Here is a 23,907-nt window from a genome sequence, read left to right as displayed (position 1 = left end):
CTTACATCCGGCATAACCTCCATACAACTTTTTATTCTCCAGCTACAGTTTAGATACGTATATATTTTAATCTTAGAACATCCTGAACTGTTTCCTTTAACAAACAAAAAATACCATCTGTTGTGAGAATGCACATGAAAGCATACTCAGATTTTAATTATACATCTCATGGCAAAATGCATTCAAGAACGGGTCTAGGGACGGACATATAAAATATTCCAAAACCAGACAGCAATGATTTCTTCTGCATGACTTGGTTTCTGTAAATGAAAATATGTGATCCTGGGATTTGTAAAATCTATTACTATCACCGCTTATTTCAAATTATAAGGAAAAATATTTGCAATACAGTAAAATTTCACATGGTAGCAAATGAGCAATTGAATTTTATTAGATTTACACATCAGTCAATACTTCCACTCTGAAAATAAATATTTTCAGGAACTGAATGTTTTAACTCAAACAAGTTCCTAAACAGGAAGGACCTAAGGGCCAAGAAGATGAAAACATAATCACAGTAATATTAGGACAAATTTTAAAAGGCGTATGTGACAAACACCACTAGAAAAGCGATAAATACAAATAGAAATGCTTAAGTTCTCTAGATGAGTGACATCACCCTTACTAATTACAAACTTCTTTTTCATTATTGTTTGAGTAAGTGTTAAGAATTAAATAAAGTCATGTGTTCAGTCTTTTATTGTGACTATAATTTAGTTAAAAGACCTTTCACTTTCTCCTGCATTCTCTTTGCTTCATATGGAAAACTCTACTTTAAATTTCACACAGTAGTACATTTCCTAATATCCTAATTTAGAAGAGCTTTTCTTTGATGATACCAATAAATCTCTGGGGTTTAATGCTTAACTCAATTTTCTCACATTTCACACAAAGCAACCTGTATTTTTATACATTTAATGTATGTTTCTATACATTCATGTTCAACAATCCTGACATTTACACTAACCAAATCAAGAAAACACAATATAATGTATACCACATAAAAACACAGAATCCAAATTTATATATAGAAATTTCTTTAAAGATCTACATACGTTCTTGTCACATCTTGTTCAATCATGGCTCGAAGCTCTTTATCCTGGAAAAATTTATTCCAAAGACTCTGAAATAAGGAAAAATAATTGTATGAATACTTAAGGCTTATATACTACATCAGCAAAGTACTGTACAAATATTAACTAATTAATCCTCAACATTCATGTAAGTATGTATATCGATACTTTAAGGGTGAAAAAGAATGTTGGTGACCAACCCAACATATCGGAGAAAGTCAGTTTAGATCAGAGACAAAAACATTCAAGTTCCTGGATCCTTGCTCTAGGCTCATTCCATTTGCTCACTGGATGGCTGCAGGTCTGTGAGTTACTTGTAAGTGGTCTATGAATAATATTTAGAAAGGCAGAGTAAATTCAGACTCACCAGAATCGGCAGCTCGGCTGAAAAAAATTCAGTGTTTCATTCACAGAAAAAGGTCTATATCACCATATTGCACTACATTGCTGGTATGAATATATGGACTTTAATTGGAAGCTGCTACAATTTTCACACTAAGAAACTATTTGGAAGTAACCTAGTTTGTCTTAGTGGAGGCAAAATCAAATAAGCAATATATGATGGTCAAATACCTATTATGAAAATGCCCTAATTCTAATGGTACATATACACAGTGCAGATCAAGAATGGCCATTCTAAAAATGTTCTGATAGGGAAAACCAGAGTATTTAAAAGCTCACTGTCAACATAAAAAAAATAAATAATTAAATACAACAGTCTGAAGCAGGTTTAGCTTCTTCTGTATCTGTGCTTTTGACTATCTCCATTTTTTTTCTTTCGTTTCCGTGCATTGTTTACCAATATTTTGCAAAAGCTAACCCAAAAGAAGTCTCAGCAAATCTTCTTGTTTGTACACTCCAGAAAAATTGTTGTAAAGCCTGTTCTCCATTGTAAAGGGACGGTAGCTTGGCCATATTGACCAAAATACAGGAAGAACAAAATCTATAGCGGTCTTTTCACACAGGCTGGTTTTCAGATAGCAGCAGCACCAGTGAAGGAAATACTGTACAAAAAGAGTGGCCACAATCCTTGCAGAATTCCTTGCTCCCCTGTAAGCAGTGCATTGTCCTGGTGACTCATGCCCCACAGAAAGAAAAGAGAAAGTAAATTAATGCTATCTAGCCAAAGGAAGGTAAAGTAACAAAAGAGAAAAAATTAATTAGCGCCTATTTTTGTGTTTACCAACTATAAAAAAAAAAACCAACACCCAAACTTCAAAAGTTTTTATATCCTTGAAAATGTGTTACGTAAACCCAGTATCTTTTTAACTCGCAGCAATTTCTTGCAGCTAGATCACGTTTTGAAATTCCCTTGCCCCTGCTCCTGCTCCCACCAAGGTCCATCAGAGCAAAGGAGGAAGGAAACAGAATCTGCATTGCAAAAAGGACGCAAAACCCAGGACACCGAAAGGGTAAAACATTAAGTCACTGCAAAGGCTCAAAGGCCTTTGCTCTGTGCTCCAAGGCTGGGTTTGGCCTGTGGCTTTTGTTTTACAGATTAATCCCCTGCTACCTACTTGGACTTGTTAACCTTTGTCTCCTGTCTCCTAAGGACATCATCGGCAGAATGAATGTTGTGCCCCTGTGTATAAACACAAACTACAGCAGAAACGCTTTAAACCTTTCACATCTGACAGCTTTCTGTCCGGCAAGATGCTGGAGTGGTTTGATGGCCTGCACCATCGTACCGGCTGCAGAGCATCACCGGTGTGACTATAGCCAATATTTCTGTGTTTCAACCAGCAAATTTCTCTCTCCTCCTACATTAAAGATGAAGCAGAGTACCTATGAGCTTCCATATGTGAACAAAATGGAACTACAAGTCGTATCACCAAAGATACCTGTGACGGTCTTTCCAGGTGTGTATATCTCTTAAATGCAGCCAAACAGATTATTTTCATGGTATTATTTTGAAAATTTGATAAAAAAGCATTTTCAAAAATGGTAAAATAATTCACAGAAAAGCTTAAAGATTTGTGCCATAAAATAATTAAGAGCTTTTCAGGTATACAAAATGCAGTAGAAAACTGGTGTAAAAAAAATAATAAAAGTTGCCTAAAATTAAGCTCCCATATCTACATGTAAGCCCTCCTGAAAGTATCTTGACTTGGAAACTAGCAAGCTACTAGGAGGTCCTATTAATTTGAACGAGAGCTGGATGCTCTGCACTGAATGACAGTCAGGCCAAATACTTTTACCGCATATTATTTCTTTAAAATCTGGATTTTTCATTTTGCAGCTGGCTGCTTTCTGATTAGAAAATAAACTTTTGTTTCTCTTAACCACCAAGAAAAATAATTAAAAACCCTGGAAGAAATGCCTGTCTTGCAGCCTGGTACTTTACGCGTTAACTCAGCATGTATACAACTTAGAACAATTCTATTTTTGCTGGAGAAAAACTTCCCAGGCTGAACAGTCTTCCAGAGGAGGGTTCTTCAGTATTTGCTGTTAACAGCATTCCCTTCATATTGACTGTTTAAACATCCCTTCAACTAGATCCATTTTACATAGAAAATGAAAACACACAGTGACAAAAAAGTTTATCAGTTAAAGAAGGGATACGCTGTGAAATGGGACTCCCAGTCCAGCACTGATTTTTGTTCATCACAGCCTTCGCTGTGATAAGCACTGAAAAATCAGACTATTAACTTGGAAATGAGCATCTCTGGTTGTTCAGCAGAGCCTGTGAACCAATTGTTAACACAAGTCAATTTGGAAATTTAGGAGGGAGAGTTTAGCACCCGTCGTTCTGCCTTCTTCAGCAAGAACTCAGTTGTGTCAGTATGATGATGATGATCATTTTAGCAGCACACGCTGACAGAACCAAGGGTCGACTTACCCCCTCATCCTGAGACAGTGGGTTGTTGATTATCAGATCTTGCTGTCCTGCTTTCCGAGGGTTTGTAATGTGCTGGGTAAAAACATTAAAAAAAATAATCAAATCCTCTTCTGTTATACTGTAAATATTAATATCTATGTCAAAGCATGGGAGTAAAGAACCGATTTGGTACCAACTTACGATTTCTTTGATCTTATTGTAAGAAGTTCTTAAGTCTGAAGTGGTTTTAATCCATTGACTTCTGTCTTGGGGTAGAACCTCCAGAAATAACTATCAACAAAACAGAATAAATCCATTAAGTTTCATCAATTTAACATAGCTTTTCATATAAATCCTACCAAAAAGCCTAAACAGTCTCAGAAAGGAGGAGCAAGTATTCTATACATAAGAAGAAAGCAAAGACCTCCTATAAAATACTCTTGGCTTTAGTACTTTCCAGTCTATAAATAAGAAGCTAGAAACAACAGTAGTTCTGCAGTACAAAATAAAGCATTGAAAACAACTGAGGCCACAAACTCAAGCTTTGTAAACTGTCACAACTTCAGTAAAGTAGACTGAGACTTCCAAGGCAGAAACGAAATGCAGAGATGAAAATAAATATACAAAACTTGAAGCTATTTACATAACACTGATGACCTAATGCAACGTGCTTAAAACTAAACATGAATGCAAAGCAGAAACTAAGCATTCAGAGATATACTCTACCTAGAGAAATACAGAAAGGGAAAATGTTACTTTATAGAAAAGAAACACGTTCTAAAATTCTGCAAGACAGTTGAAAGAGATGATTCTATAAAAAAGTCTTTGCGAATGCCTACATCTCAGTTCTGTCACATTTCTGTTTAAAAAGGGTTAGAAAGAAACATCTATTGGAAAATACTATTTAATTGCATATAAAATATGGAAAAACCCCAGAGTATTTTCTTGCTTTTAACATGTATTTATTTACACATTATCAAGTGTTAAGAAACAGTAAATAATAACAAAAAAACCCACATCCCCAAATTACTAAAAATACGCGTTTCCGAAAAATCACATAGATAAGATTTTTAAAACAGGCAGTGTAAAACTGAGTCCTAACCCGTATCAGGACGTGCAAATAAACCCAACCTTATTGCTAAAATGAAACCATTCCTTTATTTGATTAGTGAACAGTGAGGGACTTAATATTTTTGTTAGTTTGGGGTTTTGAGTTATGGCCTCCTAATTCAGAGGCTCAAGAAGCAGCAGACTGGTAAAACAACGTGGCATATATTCAGCTGGCTTCCCGAAGGCAGTATTTTCATTAGCCTTACGTTTGTTTAATACTACATAGATTTCAAATTACAAATTTCAATTTTCAGATTTCTTTCATCCATATAGAAGGAGTATTTTCATTTTGGTTTTATAGGTCTGGTCTTTTATATGCCAAAGCGAAGCTTGCGAAATTCCAAGTGAGGTAATTTAAACTATCTGGCTAACCTACAGCAACTCTACGAGGGAAAATCTTCTCTGCTGTCATATTAGCGCAGAACAGAAGACCTGATACCAGTGCAACAAAATTCTTTTGGACTCTATATAGCATCTCAGTATTTACTTCGCTTGCTTTCTCTTTTCCTTCCCCTGCAACTTTAAAAAATACAGTAAGAGACCTCCGAGGATCTGTTGTGTTTTGAGATTGGAAGACCTGGCTTCCCTCTCTATCCAGTCATTAGAAGAGGGATTGGTCTTCATTTTCGTATTTCACTGGGAAAAGATGCTAGCAGAAGCATCAGACTGATTTTAGAGCAGTCCCAAGTTCCGGAAAACATAAATTGTGAGACAAACTTCCTTTTTATTTCCAGTGCATGACTTCACTGCACAGAGTGAGAGGAGAGATGGCTGTGTGGCACTCAATTCTAAACACACCACCCAGCACAAAGATATTCTTTCCTAGGAAATCTTTTGCTATCACCTGCAATTCAGCTTTAAGGCAACTCAATATGATTAGCAAATGTCCTATGAATTATAAAAATGAGTAGGAAAACATTGGGATGAAGTCTCTCGGAAAATTCATGATTCTTTGCATCAATAATCTTCCAGCGCATCAGGTAATGTGTTGATATATTGCAACCACAAACTGTAAATAAATATTTTCTCTTCTTACCTTCCAGCAAACACTACGGAACCTGCTGCTTCTCAGCTGCCCATTAATCCCCTTCAGCCGTATAGTTGCCAAGTAATTGTTGTTTACAAATAGTTCTTCCCATTCTTTACTGCATGCAAAAGCAAAAGGAATGAACATTTAAACAAAAAAAAAGCCTTAGCTGATTTAAGGACTATATGACACTACACAATTCTGGATATGCAGAGGAAAGGAACTTTTTTTTAATGTATATATTTAGTTGTGTACCACTTCTAAATGCATGGCTGTCTTTTTGGACACATTTCTTCTGTGGATTTAATGAATATGTAGATCGCTATAATTATGCCAGCTACTGAAATTCATAATGTCTATGGAGGCTATTCCATTTCCTCTAAAATGTTGGTACTGCAGTTCAGTGAATAAACAAGAAAAATGAATATTAATATAAGCACATTCATGTTTCAGCTGTAGACAAAGAAGTACCTATTCCAAAAATATGCAACAGAAAAGTATACTGTTGACTGTATTAGCTCCTCACATGACGTATTTGCTTAAATGAACCTTCTTTTCTTCTTAATGTCAAGCTGGGCAGTTAAGCATCATAGAATATGACTTTCTTTAACATTTAGTGCTATTTACTATTGAAATCACTCCTACTTCTTTCTACATGATCAGTTTTAAAATTTTAACAGGTGCTAGCAAATTTAAAAAAACATCAAAAAATTAAAAAGCCTCACTGTATAAACTGTTAAAGGCAAGCTTGAGTACCTTGCAGTACCTATGGCTGACTAGATAAACAACCTAAATATGCCTCCCAGGCATGCAGGCACCAGGGGCCTAACACCTGTGCCTCATTAATATACAAGTAAATCTGCTCTACTGGGAAACAATTGGAAATTAATTGTCCCAAACCATCTACTGAGTTTGAATAAAAGAATTAAACCTATATTTTCTGTGCCTTCTACTGAAATGAATCGCAAGCACAATATAAGCCATTTGATGGTCTTGATAGCCCACGACTTGCTCGCAGTCTTTCTGCAACCACTCTAAAATCCAAAGGGTAATTTCAGCGTAAAGAGAGGGGTTATGTGCACGGAAATGTGTTTCAGAATTATTTTCAATCCATGTCCTTAAGGTGAACATCTCCTTCTCCCACTGTCACATGGGAGACTATTACTTCTCCCTGGGAGACCAAATGAAACCAGAAAGAGGGAAACTACTATTATGACTCCAGGGTAAGATCTCACCAAATTTCCTTCGCTAAGGAGGGTCACAGAGTGGGTTATACTAAATACCAACAAACTCTGGTTTTGCAAACTGCCCTAAAGATATGCAAGCTAAAGTTAGGTAGTTTTCAGCCTTTTAAGCTGAGTTGGGAGGGTGAGGTTTTCAAAACTTGTTTTAGATAAAACTTGTTCGGTTGCAGAAGCTGCGAATAGTTGGGGAATGGACTTGGCAAGCTGGGAAATTATGGTCCTGTTCCGTTGAGATGTGAGTGAGCCCACAATCCATGCCGAGACAAGAAGTGTTGTGTTTGTGAATGCATCACTTTTCAGCTAGGATTGCTTTCTATATAAAAAAAAAAAAAAATTAAAAAAAAAAATCACTTCTGGGTCTTGATTATTATTACTTTGAAAAGTGAAGGTACTCCAGGTAAGAGCCAAGATGACTAAAGCAGTGGGAGCTTGCAGGGCTTAGGGCTGCTTTTACCTTCTGCCAGTGTTCCCAGGTGACCAAAATAGCTGCAAGCAACCCCAGTGATGTGGGGCAGCTTCCTTCCCTCCTGCCACATCCCCCGTTCTCCAAGTCAGAAAGCCTATCTCGTCATTTCACCAGCTCCCCATCACTGGTACACCCTCACCTTCTGCAGCAAGCTGCCTACGATTGTTTACCACGATTCTGTCTCCTTTAAATACAACGTATGGTATATAGCAGACACAGCTTGAGAAAAATCTGGGCCTTTCTTTCACAGTCATTTATACTTCAGTAACTCCAGTATATTATGCCTATCTAAATAACCCTCCTGTTTCTATCATGTATAATATTCTTCATTTGCCATTGTAAATTTTGTAGCATCATTGGCCATTATAACTACTGCCAAGCTGTCTCCCTAAGGTAGCGATGCTTCAAGAGTGACACATTCCCCTGCGCACACAACAGGTCAGCCTCTGAAGCTATTCACATTGTTCTGCTAGCGGATGACATTCCCACAATGTCTTTGAAAACGCCGGTGTGTCAGCTGAGTTAGCAAAAGGTTGCAACCAGTGTAACTGTGAATAGAAGGAACAGAGAGGAAAGAAGCTCTTCAGGTTATTTTTTTCACCAACTGCTGGGAGTGATTGCTACACAGTAAGAAAGTAATTTCAACTCTTCTTAAATTGTATTAGTGCTGATACTATGCTTTGTCTTTTTTTTTTTTTTTTTTTTTTTTTTAATTTGTAATGCAATTCCAAACACATTTTGAACAAAATTACATTTAAAACAGCCAAAAGAAATTTGGCAAGATCATATCTTCTCTGCATACCCCCTTGGCTGCTGGGATCACTAAAAAGAAAACTTATAAGCAGCTGAAAAAAAGAAAAAAAAAGACTTGGAAGCTGGAATCTGTTTGCGTTTTAGTAGAAATGAATGGTATCTAAAATCCTTTCTGAACAGCATTCACTAATTCATTTCTCAAATATTTTGAATGAAGGCTAATAAGTTAAGCCTTACAATTCTAGAGACTGTTTCAATAACGGTAACACTGTGTAATATCAACAAGCTATCAATTCTAAAAGGATCATTTTAAAAATGATATAGCCCTACTCTGTAAACTAACATCTATGAGCCTTGTTAACCCAAGCTTGCAGAAAACTCATCGGTCAAAGTGAAATGAGCAATGAAGATTGGAACTCAAGTCTACCACATCCCATTTGCTTCACTGAAGTGAAAGACTTCAAGAGCCAATTGGAACCACTTAAACTATGAATTAAGCACATGCAATTGTTTTTAATCAAACTAGAAAATTAGATGCATACTCATGTGTTCATACTACCTTTAGGTTGTACAATCAAAACAAAGGCAAATACCAATGTTAATGTTTTCTGGTTATTTTGTACACATTTTTCATTTCATATTATTTAAATAGCCTGTCTAAGATACTATTGTACACATTGTAAAGTCTTTGCAGGTATAAGACCTGCAAAGGAAAAAGCCATTGGATTAACGTCTCTTTAAAAAACTTTATTTCGCATGCTTTATCCATGTAGTAACTGTCCAATGTAAAATATTTATTGGTATGAGTTAGGGACAGTTGCATTACTTTGAAGTGGGAAAAATGCTCAATATGTATGAATGAAAAAGTAAGCAAATCAATGGAAGGGATGATGCACGCTTTCTTGCTTGTAAGAAATGAGGTTGATCTCCTAGCAAACCACGTATAAGCATATTTATTTTTCTCTTTCCAACAGCACATATTTTATGGATCTGATGCTTGTTAAGACTATTACAAACATTAGATTTTCAGAGATAGGAGTCCAAAGATTTGGAAGAGAAATGCCTCTCCCTGTTGACACACTGTAATGAAGGGAACATAATGAGCAGGACTTCACATCAGAAAGTGTAAAGCAAAATTTTACATGCACTTAAATAGCTTTTGAGAAGGTATTTAAACCCCTAAGGTCTAGCACCTTAGTAAAAGACACTGGAATCCCACTATTGCCCAGCTATAGAGGAGCAAGCAACTGTAAACTCTTTTAAGAATGAATGTGACACCAATAATGTAACAAGACACCTGGAAAATAATTCTGGAATTCAGATAGTAGTTCGCAGAATTTTACTGAGGCAACACTAAGCTGTGGTAGCATTGGAGAGAGGTAACAAAAACTTTTTTCCACTAATGGCCAGTAGTGGCTAAATTTCTGGCTCTGCTGCTACATTTTGATTTACAGCATAATGGCTAAACCAATGCATCGAGCATAGATAGGCAGAGGAATGCAATGGTAGCCCACCTAAGCTACAAAATAAATACTCTGCTCAGAAGAGGAAGAAATACAATCGAGGAAGAATGGCATAGCATAGACTGTAATCACTGCTAGTTAACTTCTGCAATTACCCATTTACAGAATAAAGCCACTGATGCATACAAATACAGATCCTTCCGATGTTTAAAGCTAGGATAAGAAGCACTTTTGTACTATGATGTTCAGGCAACACCAAACTGTGTGGAAGACACTAAAACCCACAGAAATGTAAAAATGTGAATAGCCACATCAAATTACAATCTATGTTACCGAAAAAGGGTAGAGATTCAGTTCTGAGACTGCAGGGGCACAGACCTACCAGGTAAATATTACTGTCCATAACTACTTCAAAGAAATCAGGATCTATCAGGTCATTAGACAGTGTGTATCATTATTTTGCCTCATGCATTTTTAAAATACTCTATGCCAAGTTTTGAAATCCCTCTTTTTTTGTGTCCCTGATGAAACAAGACCAATTTACTATTTACAACAAAATTCAGATAAGAAAGCATATTTCTCAGTTCATGGAAGAATACTGCAATGCTACTGAAAGGTGTGAACATTTGCATACATATTTAAGATTTCAACCTACATCTCAATCTTATTCCACCCTCTAGATCAATATTGAAGGATAAAATGGATAGCCTCACAGAGGTCCAAAGAAAGCTCTTGAGCAGTGCGGCTCGTATTGGCAAAATCATTCTAAAACAAAATGGTGCGAGTGCTTTCAAAAAAGCCAATATCACTGTTTTATACAGGTTTTTTGTTCATCTTCAGAATGTGCTTTTTAAAATGGGAAGACCCAAACTCAGCTCCCCAGAGGCACTCAATGAAGCAACAGGCTACTGGCCATCAGAAAGAAAACAAATTCTCTAATTATTGTGTCATATTTTTAGCAATATGGGGAATTTATTGACAGGAACATCAACAAGTGAATGCCGTATCTATATTTAAATAGAGGCAACCGTTCTTTTCAAAAATACTGCACAAATCCAAGAAACTTCCAAACTTTGTATTATTTATTATGCCATAAAATCAACAGTCGAGAGAAAAGTGAGGCAACAGCCAGGAATGTAATAAAACCAGAGTTAATTCTATAAAAACAGGGGTGGGGGGTGGGGGATGAAAGGTAGTATCAAGTAAAAAGCAGTAAATTTCTAAACCAAAATCATTGCTGACACACAGATTTTTCCTGAAAATCCATTTGACAGCCTTAATGTGAAGTCTTACCAGTCTGGTTGGAAAATAGATGTCTTTTCCTCTGTTTCCCAAAGTCCTGCCTTGGGATATGAGGCAGAGTTAACAGCCATGTAAGTTCGAATATGCATGGCTCCACTGCCGGGAGGCTCAACATTCAAAGGGCAGATTTTGCTAAACAGTTCAGGTTTCATCTAATTTTGGCTGACATACAGTCAAAAAGGTGTGCGTAAAGAAAGGCAAAATGACTTTCTTAAGGTAAACGTTCTAGCAAAAACTTAAGGTTATTAGCTAATGATGCTTTTTACGCTACCGGTGTGTATACAGTACGGTCTGGGGAGCTGAAATATGGCTGCAGTGGCAGTGGGACGCTTTTCCAGCCCCTCTCCTAACTGCACCGGGTCTGACACAGAACGCGAGGTACCCTTCTCCACACCCCAAACTGTCCACTTCACTTTGGTGGTTCTCGGCCAAAGAGCCAGTTTTGGCCCTGGGAGAGCACTTCGCTTCCATCCCTGTAACTGTTTAGCTTTTGTAGAAGAGTTCTTGTTACTGCCATTTCAAAGTCTAAATTTCATCAGCCCATTCTCCTCTACTCATTTCTTTATGCACGCATTCACAGAATGGTGAAACAAAATCTAGACGTTACATTCAATTATTTTTATTTTTTGTAACTGATTTGCCAGCTGCAGAGTCAAGGCTTTCTTGTTTAAATCCCTCCAACACCTTTGAAATCTTTTGCATGTACATGTAGAATATTTACTTTCTAGTTCTCCTGATTAGTTCCCTTCTGCTACTTTACCCTTCTGCTAATTCATACCCACAGTGAGCCCAGTGAATTTTGTGTATCCACATGCTCACAGCCTTGTTACATGGACAGACGTGCATTTGAGATGAAAAGTTAAGAGCTTCCTGTAGCACATAACAGAAGGTAAAAGCTACTGCTCTACAAATCATCAAACTCAAAAAAGGAGACATACTTTTTGCAGGAATATGCCCCCAAATGCCAAAACGTTTCTGCTTACTCACGCCTGACTAGCTAGAGAAGGTCTAAAACTGGCATAGTCACAATAATATTTAAAATATGCACCCCATTTCAAAACTCAGATGACTTTATGATGTGCAAGATGACAAATGCAAAGTTCTAGTTAATACTGTTAATTCCATCTTAACTTTGTAAATCTGCCCATTTTGCATACAATGACATGAGAAAATACGTGATTTCCTGATATAACTTTAATCTTTTGAACTGACCAGGTTTTATTACCATCATTAAAAACTATGTAGTCTCACTAAAAGTAAGTCTTTGCTCTTTAGGTTTATTTCAATTGTACATTATTTTGAGAAATCTTTTGTCTTCTAGCTTCTTTGGATTAAAATCTGTAATTCCTCAAATCTGTGGTCTGGTATGCAAGTTTTACATACAGTTCTTGGTCACGGTGTTTCTGTGGGTTTTTTTTAAAACCAAAATTAAATCGCTCAGCAGATTTATTTTGAGCAGTGTAGGAAAATCAAGATACCTGGTTTAACTTTCAGTAGTACTGTTACAAAGGTGTAGGACACAAGTCTTCCATTTAAGGTCCCACTCAGCAAAGAATTGATCCTTTCCATGTTCTCTTGCTGCTAAACTCAGCCAACAACTCACTCCAAGTTCTGTGGCAGACGTTGCTGCTTTTATGTCACTGCACATCTCAGAGACGACACGTTAATGCCAGCAAGATTAAGATCTTAAAAAGTGTACTTTAGCAGCAAGAAAAAATACAATGCTGTTCACCTCTTGGCATTAGTCATGTTCTTGCAAAGACGATGCAAGTTCTGAGTTTTAAATGAATGACAATTATTAAGTTCACTGTATATTTAGATCCACTGACCTTCAGAACTTCTAATAAATATTTCAAATACATTTTGTGTTAGAAGGAAGAATTGTGAAAGGTTTTGGGGCCAAAATGAAAATCACAAGAGCAATTCCATTGGGTTCCTTTCTATCAAGTTTACTAAGGGACTAATAATGCTTACAAAAAAGGAAAATCTTCATTAAAAAAAAAAAAAAAGATAAAAATACCTCTGAAATTCTTCCAACCTCTTATTTCTGACTTCACATGGTATCCTGCCCATGCTATTTTGCTTAGCACTGAATTTTTGCTTAGAAATTAAAGTTTTTCAGTAATACAGACCTCCTTTCTTCTGTTCTTGCCACAGGTGTCTCCCCCTTCTGATTTAGAACAAGCTAATTCCATTTTTAGGATTTTGAATAATAGGGATTACAGAATCACAGAATGATTGAGGTTGGAATGGACTTCTGGAGATCATCTAGTCCATCCCTGGCTCAAGCATATCCAGATGGCTTTTAAATACCTCCAAGGAGGGGGATGCTGCAATCTCCTTGGGCAACCTGTGCCAGTGCTCCATCACCCTCACAGTAAAAAAGTGCTTCCTGATGTTGAGACAGAACCTCATATCTTGCATTTGTGACCACTACCTCTCGTCTTGCCACTGGGCACCACTGAAAAGAGCCTGGCTCCGTCCCCTAAATATCCTCTGTTCAGATACTTACAGACTTTGCTAAGATCCACAGCCCCCCACACCCGCACCACACCCCCCCCAGCCTTCTCCTCTCCAGGCTGAACAGTCTCATCTCTCTCAAGCTGTTCCTCATAGGACAGATGCTCCAATCACTTCACCATCTCAACGGCCCTTTGCTGTATGCTCTCCATTACGCCCATGTCTCTTGTACTGGGAAGCCCAGAACTGGACACAGTACTCCAGACATGAAGTGGAGAGGAAGGATCACCTACCCTGACCTCCTCTTAACCCATCCCAGGATACCACTACCCTGCTTTGCTGCAAGGGTGCATTGCTGGCTCATGTTGAACTTGATGTCCACCAGGACCCCCAGGTCCTTTTCTGCCAAGCTATTTTCCAGCCTCCAGCATATGTTGGTGCCTGGGGTTCTTCCTCCCCAGGTACAGGACTTTACAGTTCTCCTTGTTGAACCTCATGAAGTTCCTGTCAGCCCATTTCTCCAGCCTGTCAAGGTCTCTCTGGATGGCAGCACAACCAGCTGGTGTATAATCCACCTCTCAGTTTTGTGCCACATGCAAACTTGCTGAGGGTACACTCTGCCCTATCATTGACAAGAGTAACATTTGCTTCTCTGCAGCCCTCAGTCACCTCTCCCAACTGCCGTGACAGTTCAAAGATTACTGAAAGTGGAAGAGTAAAGGAAATCCATAATGAAAAACACTTTAAACATTAGTAAGGGAAAATATGGCATCAGCTGAATATGGTATCAGTGGTGTGCAGGTTAATTTTCACGTACAACAGAATAAGAATAAACCAAATTTTTCACTTTCTTTCCATGGATGTTAGAAAGGAATCACCATTTTCCCTTCCATGGCCTCTCTTCATGGATTAAGTATTTCCCTTTTTCTACCAATCTGCTAAAAAGCATTTTGCCATTAAAAGATGTTGGTACTCAATCCTTCCTTTCTGATTCTCTCTGAAAGCACCTCAGACTTTACGTAAATTTATTAAATTTGCCTTCCCGTATTTTCCAAGGGATCACACTGCATACAGACAAAAAGCAAGTCCGTATTACCATTTCTACCTCTTTAGAAATTAATATATTTTTCACAGGCCAATGTTAAAAAAAAAAAAAGCACCAATTATATCTGTTGAAATGTTTGGATCTTAGAAAAAGTACACTGCATACAGGGTTTCAGTTCCTTAATGACAACTTATTCTTCCTTGTCTTATGACATCCTTTGCAAACTCTTTAGGACACCACACAAGGAATGCAGAGTGGATCAGCTGTGGAAGAAAGAAGTCAATGAAAGATGTCTGACAAGACAGAGCTGGAAGTTATACAGGGATCCTTGAACAGGAAAAGAAAGGAATTTTGAAATCATGCAGAGAAAACCAGAAATCTTCTAAGCATTCAGTAGGTATGACAGTGATCTTCTCGGATTTGGAGAAAAAAAGCTGTTGGAGGAAACCTGTAATCAGTGCAAAGCATCACTTTCTCTTGCTGGAAATACCAGATTTGCAAGATGGAATTGCTACTGTCTTCAAAAAAATGGACAAAACAAGCGTACTGGCACAGACTACCACATCCAGAGAAAGACTATTAGCATATTCAGAATGTAATTTTTCAAATTCAAGGCAAGATTTTACAGGTTCTCAGACAAAATGAACTTGTACTGAAAAGTCCTCTTTGCACATAAATGGCATCAACCAAAATGGCGTGTAGCAAATGGTTGTAGGGAAGACAAAAAACCCACAGATGCCAGTTTTACTACCTCCTTGTGGAAAGACAGGAAGGATGCAAACACCGAGTATTCTCCTGACAGAACAGAGATGCAGTGTTATTCCACTGCTTTGCCTTCTATTCCCCAAATTTTGTATCTCAAAATATTTGCAAAACCCAGTAGAAACAAGCTTGTTCTTCACAGCTCTTGTTTATGTGCAGACGGACCAAGTTAGGAAAAACAGGTTATAATTGCACAGGGGTGGCTTGAAAGGAGAACAATAAAGAAACACCACCGGTGTATGAACAAAACTGACCAGGCTTGTATAGATGGAAAAGGGCTGCTTCCTAATGGATTAAGACAAAGAGTTTTCCACCAGGTGGAGGTATATAAGTCGCCTACACCTTTGCACTGTGTTTAACATATAAGGACAGAAGCTACGTAGCCATTTCTGGCTCAGCTGCCAAGGAAAGTCACAGGTCAAAGCGGAGCCAAACTAGTTTCACTAGCCACTTTTGGAAGGGGTTAGGAACAGGGAGGAACAGCTTGCACCCCTTGCCGTCTTTCTTCTGTATGCTGAGTGTCAGTCCTGCGGTTGTTGGCTGGCACACAAGAAACGTGCCTCAGCCAGCAGGACCACATTGCCTTTCTGCAGTAAGAAAGAAAACATCTGGTAAGCGGAATCTGTAAGAAGTCAGGGGAAGAAAACGGAATACAAAAGTCTTTCTTTACACAAGATCTTCTGCCTATTTGAAATATCAGCAGGAGGAGGAATATACTTTGCCTACATAACCCACAACTCTGAGCAATCGTCACTTGTCATGGAGTTTAAGCCACACAGGAAAGAACTTTATTTTGGTACAGGGGGTAGGAATTAAACTCACAAGTGCAGAGACATATTAAGAAATTATCCAGCACTGTAGTCATGGGCCTCTGAGTCATAAAGTAAGTTAACAACACAAGTATGAAAAGTGAGCTTTTTTTAGGCTATATATTTATTAGAAGCAGTATTAATGTATGAATCCACCTTGGAAGAAAATAAGTGTCCTTGAGATGTTAGATTCTATCAGCCAAATTGAATGTCTGCATCAATGGCTCTCCCTAAAAGTCATAATTAGGTCATTAAAATATATTTAGAAAAATAGCCTGTAAAATAAAGTTAAAAAATACTCACCTTCATTTTATTTCATAGGTCACTGTTATACCATCTAATAAGATAATTAAAAACATGCAAGCAGCTGGTACTGAGGCTAAACAGATTAATGTAATAGTCTGTAGTCATATGTGCTGGCAAGGGGTTCACCTCTTTGGCGAGGAGAAGGTCAGCTGCCCTTGGGAAGGCTGTAGAAAGACAGTATTTCTACTTTCCAGTGGCACTGCATTGCAGATACTGAAACTAGAGACCCACGCCTATTTTTCTTTTTGTTTTGGTGAAGTCTGGCCTATTTGCACATCCAGAAAAGGCTTTAATCATAGCAGTAAAATAATGCAGTAGAATGGAGCTCAAATATTTTCCTCAAGTTTCTTATGTTTTAAAGATGAAAGTTACTATATGTCTAAATCCTTGTTCTAATTTTTATAACAGTGAACTTCTAATTTTGAGGACATGGTTCTAGGAAATAATTTTCATAATTTCTTATTAGTAAAGCTTCTTCTGAAGTACACAAAGAATACGTCCATCAGAGCCTGAAGACCAGCTAGAAAATTCTCTGTGGCCTGACAGGACACATTCACAAACTCACAGAATATTTAGATATATGTGCCAGTCACATGTGCTTCTCACTTACATTACTTACAAACTTTATGGCCTAAAGGGAAATGCTCACTGTCTGAACATAAGCAGCATTAAATACGTGCCATGATCAACACAAGAGCCACAAACTCTAAGGTGACACCTTCATATTAAAAATAAAACCATACAAATACTTATGGAGCATCATAAATATATCAAAGGACAATGATCTGACATCCTTTATTAATACATACACACGCACTCAAAGTCTTGTACTGGATAGTGTCAAATTGTCCTTTAAAATTGAAAGTGTTCAAATCAAATACCTCTACCCTGTGGTTTTTTTACTGTGACAAACCCCAAAATGATCTGCTCTTAAGAGCCCTTTAATAGCAAAACACAGTCACATTCAAATATTTTTAAACATTTGGAGCTGCCTCTTCTCCTAAATAAATTGTAAAGAGACTGCAGCTGATAAAACATAAAGCAGCTTTTGCTTCAGTAAAAATTTTCAGTAGAATTTTCCATTTTATTAGCTTTCTGCAAGCACGACATCTACCACGATCCAAAGATGCCTCTGCCTCTTTTTAGGGCAAGAATTCACTAGCCAGGCTTTTTGAAATACAATAGGCTGAAACACCTTGGGCAAGCAAGACTACCATCAGTTTTACCAAATTACTAACCTACTGAAACAATATTCACTGATAGTATCCTAAAATCTCTAAGAAGTCCTTAAAGAAGTAACAACCAATTACCATTGTTACATTTCAAGGTAGTTTGAGATTAATTTTTCACCTTTCATAAGGTATTAGCTGCTTATTTTTACTTAACGTGCAGCCCAGAACTACAACTATCAACACAATATTCAACTCAACCAGCAAATTTACAGGCAGTCTCATTATGTGATGGGAGTTACTTGCCACTGAGCAGAAAATACTCATTTCACACCTTAAACGCTGTAATACTACTTAATAACAGTGCTTGCCAGTTCTTAAAAGTCAGAGGTTTCTTATATATACGTGTGTGTGTGTGTGTATATATACAATCCCCCTCCCCACTCGACCCCCCATACATGTATATATACTGTACTATCTTGGCTTTACCATCTTGCCTCTACTTATAAAAATAATACCCTGGCAGTGGTATATGGGTCTGGTTTTAAAATATTAATTAATGTCAGTTTTGTAAGTTGGGCTGTAAACGTTTCTGACAGGGTATGGTTACTATTCAGTGGAAATTGTAGCCAACGTCACGCTGATGATACTCACTTTGGACTAAGGAACATGGAGATGCAAAGACCAGCTTCAACCTCTACTTTTTTTTGTGAAGCTTTGAAGACGGCTGAGGACTCGCTACAGTTTAAACTGATTTAAGTAAATGGTACCATGCTCTGTGCTCCCACTGCCATGGACATGCTGTCCATGCTGGCTACTTTCCTTCCACTGGCATCGACACCCATGTGAACCTTTGGCCAGTGGACACGGTGAGCAGTCACCAGAAGGCTCTCGCTACAAAGAGTGAGTAGATTGGGCTGGGTTAGCTCCCTGGGCTGGCGCACCGAGTGAGGAGTGCTATGGCATGAGTGGAGAAGGGGTAGGAGGAAAGGGTCAGACCCCAGCCCCACAGCTTACACCCTCGTGGAATCAGAGCCTAGCTGAAGCTGGCTTCCTCTTCAAGCGCTACACCTTGGCTGCTACAACAGCTGCGGCTCCCGAGGTAATGACTTTCAGGAGTAAGTGTCCCAGAATTAATGGCAAAGAGAGCGCTCAACTCCTTTCTTTTGCTGATCTGGCCAAATTCTATCTTGCCTATGTCTCAGCAAGTGCTTCATGGTCTTTGTATGTACATATGCTTCTCACCTAAAACCCACAAAGATTATTCTGGATGCTATTTTTGAGCCCTTCTTTTAACTTAGATAGTATGTTGCATGCGTTAGAGATCACACATCTGACAAGAAATCGAGTCCGGCAGAATCCTGAAACAGATCTGCTAACATATTTTTCTCAAAGTGACCACGGTAACTACCCTCGAAGCGTTTTATATCACCACAAAGTAGGTTTCAGCAGAGCAGACATATAGAAAACTGGAAGGATTTGCAAATCAAACCTCCCCCGTCCCACAGAGTCCCTGCAAGCACACCCTTTTTTCCAACCTTGCTCTCAGTCCAGAAGCTTCCTCTGGGTGTTTGAATCGCCACAAACTCTTCGCTGTTCCCTCCAGGTCCTTACGAAAAGTCTTTCTTTTCAACATCCCCACGCGCGGGCTGTTTGCTCCCTGCCCTCCTCAGCAATCTCTCGGTCTCCAGCCTGCAACAGGTTCTCCAGGCGTTGTGTCCCTCCCCCCCCCCCCCCCCCCGAAGGATGCCCATGCCCAGCACAGCGATAATTCCCACCCAGCCGGCTGCAACCCAGACGAGGCGCACAGGCAGGTTCCTCCTGCCTGCCTGCCTACACCTCTTTGAAGTACAGCCTCCAGTAGACTACAAACAAAAAATGAAAAAGATGCCATCCATCACGGTTCACTAAATGAATCTAAAATACTCAAGTGGTAAGCTTGTTTTCTTTTACCATACTAAAGGATCAAGATCAGATGCAGTCACGCTGGTTAGCACAAATCTTACTATTCATTTACCAGTCACAAAGACAAAGATTTAGCATTTGTAGCAGAGGCAGAATTTTCCTGGCTGAAAGATGCAACTACACGCCTGCTGATTACCTTTCTGTGCTTTCAAGTACAACAGCCTCCCGTATGTACCCAGGCAAGACTCAAGCTCAGTGACAGCACTGCAAAAAGTTACTCAGCGTCATGTTTCTTTTACTGGTGTTTACTACCAACAGAACTGAAATACTGTCTTCCCGTCAGAAAGCCTCAAATTTAACAACTGGCTTTGGGTTTTGACCTGAAATAACAAGCAAATAAAGTTCCACGCGGTCCATAGATCCAGTTACTTTGGAGAAGATCAGAAAGGTTGATCCCTGCTGAGTTACATATTTCAACAGTATCTTGATTAGCTGCTATGACTTTAGAAGAAAATGTCTACTTTATCACATTATTTGGAGAAAAATAACAACAAAATGACCTTAAAAATATTTAGAATTACAAACATCCTGTACTTTTGTTAGTTGAACATTTTGAACAACTTTCTCAAAAAAATAATAATCCAGAAAACAACTTTTCAGATCATTCCTTAATTAAATCGTTCATGTCTTTTAGTCTACTGACGACTGCAATTTAGATTGCACAATACTCTTAAAATAGGCGGACCTGTTCTTTTGCTTTAAATAGATTATGCTGCTTATTATATTTAAACTTTTTAAAATTAGAAAATAACTCTAAAAAATCACCAACCTGTAAGAAATAAATGTTCCGTCAGAATCTGAGGTGTGGTGTGTGCTTCCATTTTCATTTGCTCCTCCTAATACAAAAACAAAACAAACCACCTTTGTTATAAGACAAACCCTGATAACAAATAACACAATTTTGATGAGAATTGCAATTGATTTTACCATTTATGGCAACTTTAGTTTACAACAAAACTTAACACACACAAGTCTCAACTTTACCTCTTCAAATTTTTGCAGCTGGCAAGAGAGAGAACTAGCCTCCGTGTTCAATCTGGAGTAAAAATGTTCAGAAAATCTGAGATTTAATTTCACTGGAAGTTTTGACTGAGGGCCTTCTCAACTTGTTAAATATAATTTTATTAGTATAAGGTTACTGAAGTATACCATATAAACAATTAGTTTGATTTTACTAACTTTAAGTCAAAGAACGTAAAAGTTCATCTATTTCGTGAAAAATTTTGAACCGACTGTGTGATACCAGGTGTTTTTCTTTGTCATAGCACAAGTTCAAAACTTCTCTGAGACCACCTAAGTAACATGTCTGCTAAACATCTTGTTTTACATCCCGTGGGCTGTTTACACATACAGCTGTGATGTTCATAGAAACCAAGGATTACAAGAAAATCTTCCTCTCTGTAATAACTACTTCTATTGAAGGGCTGTTAAAAGCCAGAATCATCTTTTTTTCAAAGCAAATTTATTCATGTCCTGGTTTATACTATTTATTCTTGCCCAACCTGTCATTTAGCTTGATAATTCTATGTTCCTGTGTATTACCTTAATCCATTTACCAATAGTGTTGTGCACCTTTGCGTCCTCTGTTCTGCTTCCTAAAATCAAGTTCTTTTGGTCTTTTTCCCTAACTGGAGGCTCCTTACTCCCTGTTTTGTTTAAATCAGTCCTTCTTACACAGGGAAAAGAAGGGACAGGAGCTGTAGACAGCATACTAAAAGTTTAATCAGTTGATATTTTGGGCAGCGGTTTTCTTCCCTATCAAAAAAACCTTGCTCGATATACTAGAGTCACGACACACCATCTTGCAGTTTCACAGCCATCTTTAACCAACACTCCTACGTTTCCTCTTAGTTTTTATTTACAAAGAGAAGTTTGCAGTTTACAGTAAAAATTCTTGCTACTACAACACTGTATTTCACACTATTTCATGCTGTTTCTAGTCCTCTTTTCCTCAGAAAGGACCAGTCCTACCTGAAAACTAGTTGTGCTTGCACTGTACACCACCTTCTATTATCTTCCCTTTGTAAAAGTCTCTCAGTGCAGTCTCTCACTTTGCGGCAAGACAACAAATGAAAATATTAAGCTCAGTTCTACCACAAGCTCCACTAAAAATATTTCTTTCATTGTAACCTGCATTTATCTATTCATCTTATAATTACTATATTTCACCAATCCCCATCCTTCCTATTTCGCAACATCTCCCGTGGCACTACATGAGATAGTTTACTGAGGTCCAGATAGACTTAACGTATTTTCTTAATGTATATTTTGAAAGGCTAGCAGGCTAGCTGGGCACAATCTCCTGTTCAACAAAAACCCTGCACTAAAAGTTGGGCCATTTGCTTTTCTTTTCTTCCTTATAAACTTTTCTAACCCCCTGCACAGAGAACAGTCAGCCTATATAGCTGCCTTGCTCTCACATTTTTATCTCTTTAATCTAAGCACAGACACTCCATTTTTCCTCTCCAAATACATGCTATCAGCCATGAACTAAAAGACTAAAAAATTGTTCCGTGCAGGGCTATTTATCAGTATTATTGAAAGACACTCCCTCTGCAAGTCAGGTGGCTTTACTCTTTATTGGATGTGTTAATTTATATCTAATCAAAATTCCCTTCTGTTTTATTTATTTGTTTTCAGGTTTTGTTTTTACTGAAAATCAAAACTATTCCAGTTTAGACCATATCTGGATCACATTTAATATCATTTGTCTGTTTGCACCACACAACGGTTCTGGTTTTGCTCTGCAGAAAGCTTCTTTACAAAGTCAAGTAATATTTTCTTGTTAATTTAAATTCCCTTCTCCTGATCTAATTCAACTTAACTTTTTCTAATTGTCACTATAACCCCACGCTTCCTGATATCCAGCAGGCAGCCTTCTTTGCAGCTCAAGTGGTTTTCCTGTTTCTTTCAGGATCTTTGCTTAGTCCAGACATTCCTTAAAAAAGTTAATAATTCACTTTGGCATAGAACTTTCCTTCCAAGTGTTTTTTCTCATATAACCTGGAATGCATTTTTTTATTAACTTTTGCACCTTTGACTAAAATAAATATCAAACCTCTAATACATTTTAGTCAAAGATCTCTCAGTCCAGTCAATTTCACTAATTACCTCTCTCAATTTATTTTGAAAAAAGGAATTCTACTTAATGAATCTGGTTTTCTGCTTACTAACTTTAACTACGTTAACAACACCAGATATTTCATCCAGGAGACGACCCGCCCATTATTAATAACCAATAAAGACCTCCCATTATTAATAACCAGATGGTTATTAATAGCGATGGCTATTATTCCTTTTTTTCTTGTATCTTGGAAAATAGTCTCCCATACCGGGACAATTTTCAGTGATATTACCCATCTCCCCATCTCATCCCAAGCATTCAGAGAAATGACTAAACCATGTTCGGTCTCTTCTAAAGCTCCAAGGCTACGTGCAGGGATACTGGGCGATTGTTTACAGGGACACGGCACATCAAAGTGGGTCCTGAATGCACTACCGCACTTTATTTATACTTAGACAACTCCTAAGCATTCACCTATCGCACCAGCCAGACTGAAAAAGAAAACTCATCCACAACGCTAAGTTCACATGCTGAAAAGTATCTTTTGGGACTCTTTTTAAGAATGGCAACATGATCTTCCTTTCCGAAGAATGAGGTTTAGGAATATTTCAGAAAACGCAAAGCCTTTATCATCTTTCAACTAAACCATTTGTCCTGCTTGAAGAGTCAACAGGACTCTGCAATGAAAACAAGAATCTCGGTGATAAAAGTTGTTCTTTCATCAGAATCCCACAATGAACATTTGGGGGGATCCTGGGTCTACCACATCCACTGAGCCGTCTTCACATACTCCAAGTGTAGCTTATTCTAAAGCACTCTCTTGGAAGACAATAATTTCCTTTATTTAAGTGACTGCCACAATACTTTAGGATTCTTAATTGTATACCCATTGTTAATAAAACCCATATTCAAGTTATCATTGGGTTGTTGTGTGTTTTTTTTTTTTTTTTTTTTTTTCCTTAGAGCTGCTCAGTGATGCAGCTCCATCACATTATTAGCAACAGCTAGCAAAATTGGATAGGACTAGGGTGCATTCAGCTCTCAAAACCAGGATTTAGTGGAGCAGGCACT

The 23,907-nt window shown here is 38.0% G+C and overlaps 1 protein-coding gene across 6 annotated transcripts in view; it reads right to left on the bottom strand.

Moving 5' to 3' along the window:
* TBC1D5 (TBC1 domain family member 5) overlaps nt 1-23,907 on the bottom strand; it is a 326,354-nt gene that overhangs the window by 143,412 nt on the left and 159,035 nt on the right. For all 6 annotated transcript variants that reach the window (XM_040593276.1, XM_040593275.1, XM_040593273.1 and 3 more), the window contains 5 exons: nt 20,542-20,608; nt 6,038-6,146; nt 4,093-4,182; nt 3,913-3,984; nt 1,056-1,123 (listed from right to left, as the gene is read on the bottom strand). In XM_040593276.1, the coding sequence (XP_040449210.1) occupies nt 1,056-1,123; nt 3,913-3,984; nt 4,093-4,182; nt 6,038-6,146; nt 20,542-20,608 (406 nt within the window). The remainder of the gene's footprint in view (nt 1-1,055; nt 1,124-3,912; nt 3,985-4,092; nt 4,183-6,037; nt 6,147-20,541; nt 20,609-23,907) is intronic.

This window comes from Falco naumanni, chromosome 4 (assembly GCF_017639655.2).
Source record: "Falco naumanni isolate bFalNau1 chromosome 4, bFalNau1.pat, whole genome shotgun sequence".
Classification (NCBI taxonomy): domain Eukaryota; kingdom Metazoa; phylum Chordata; class Aves; order Falconiformes; family Falconidae; genus Falco; species Falco naumanni.
Note: the sequence above shows the minus strand (reverse complement) of the source record. Positions and strands in the feature narration are given on the sequence as shown.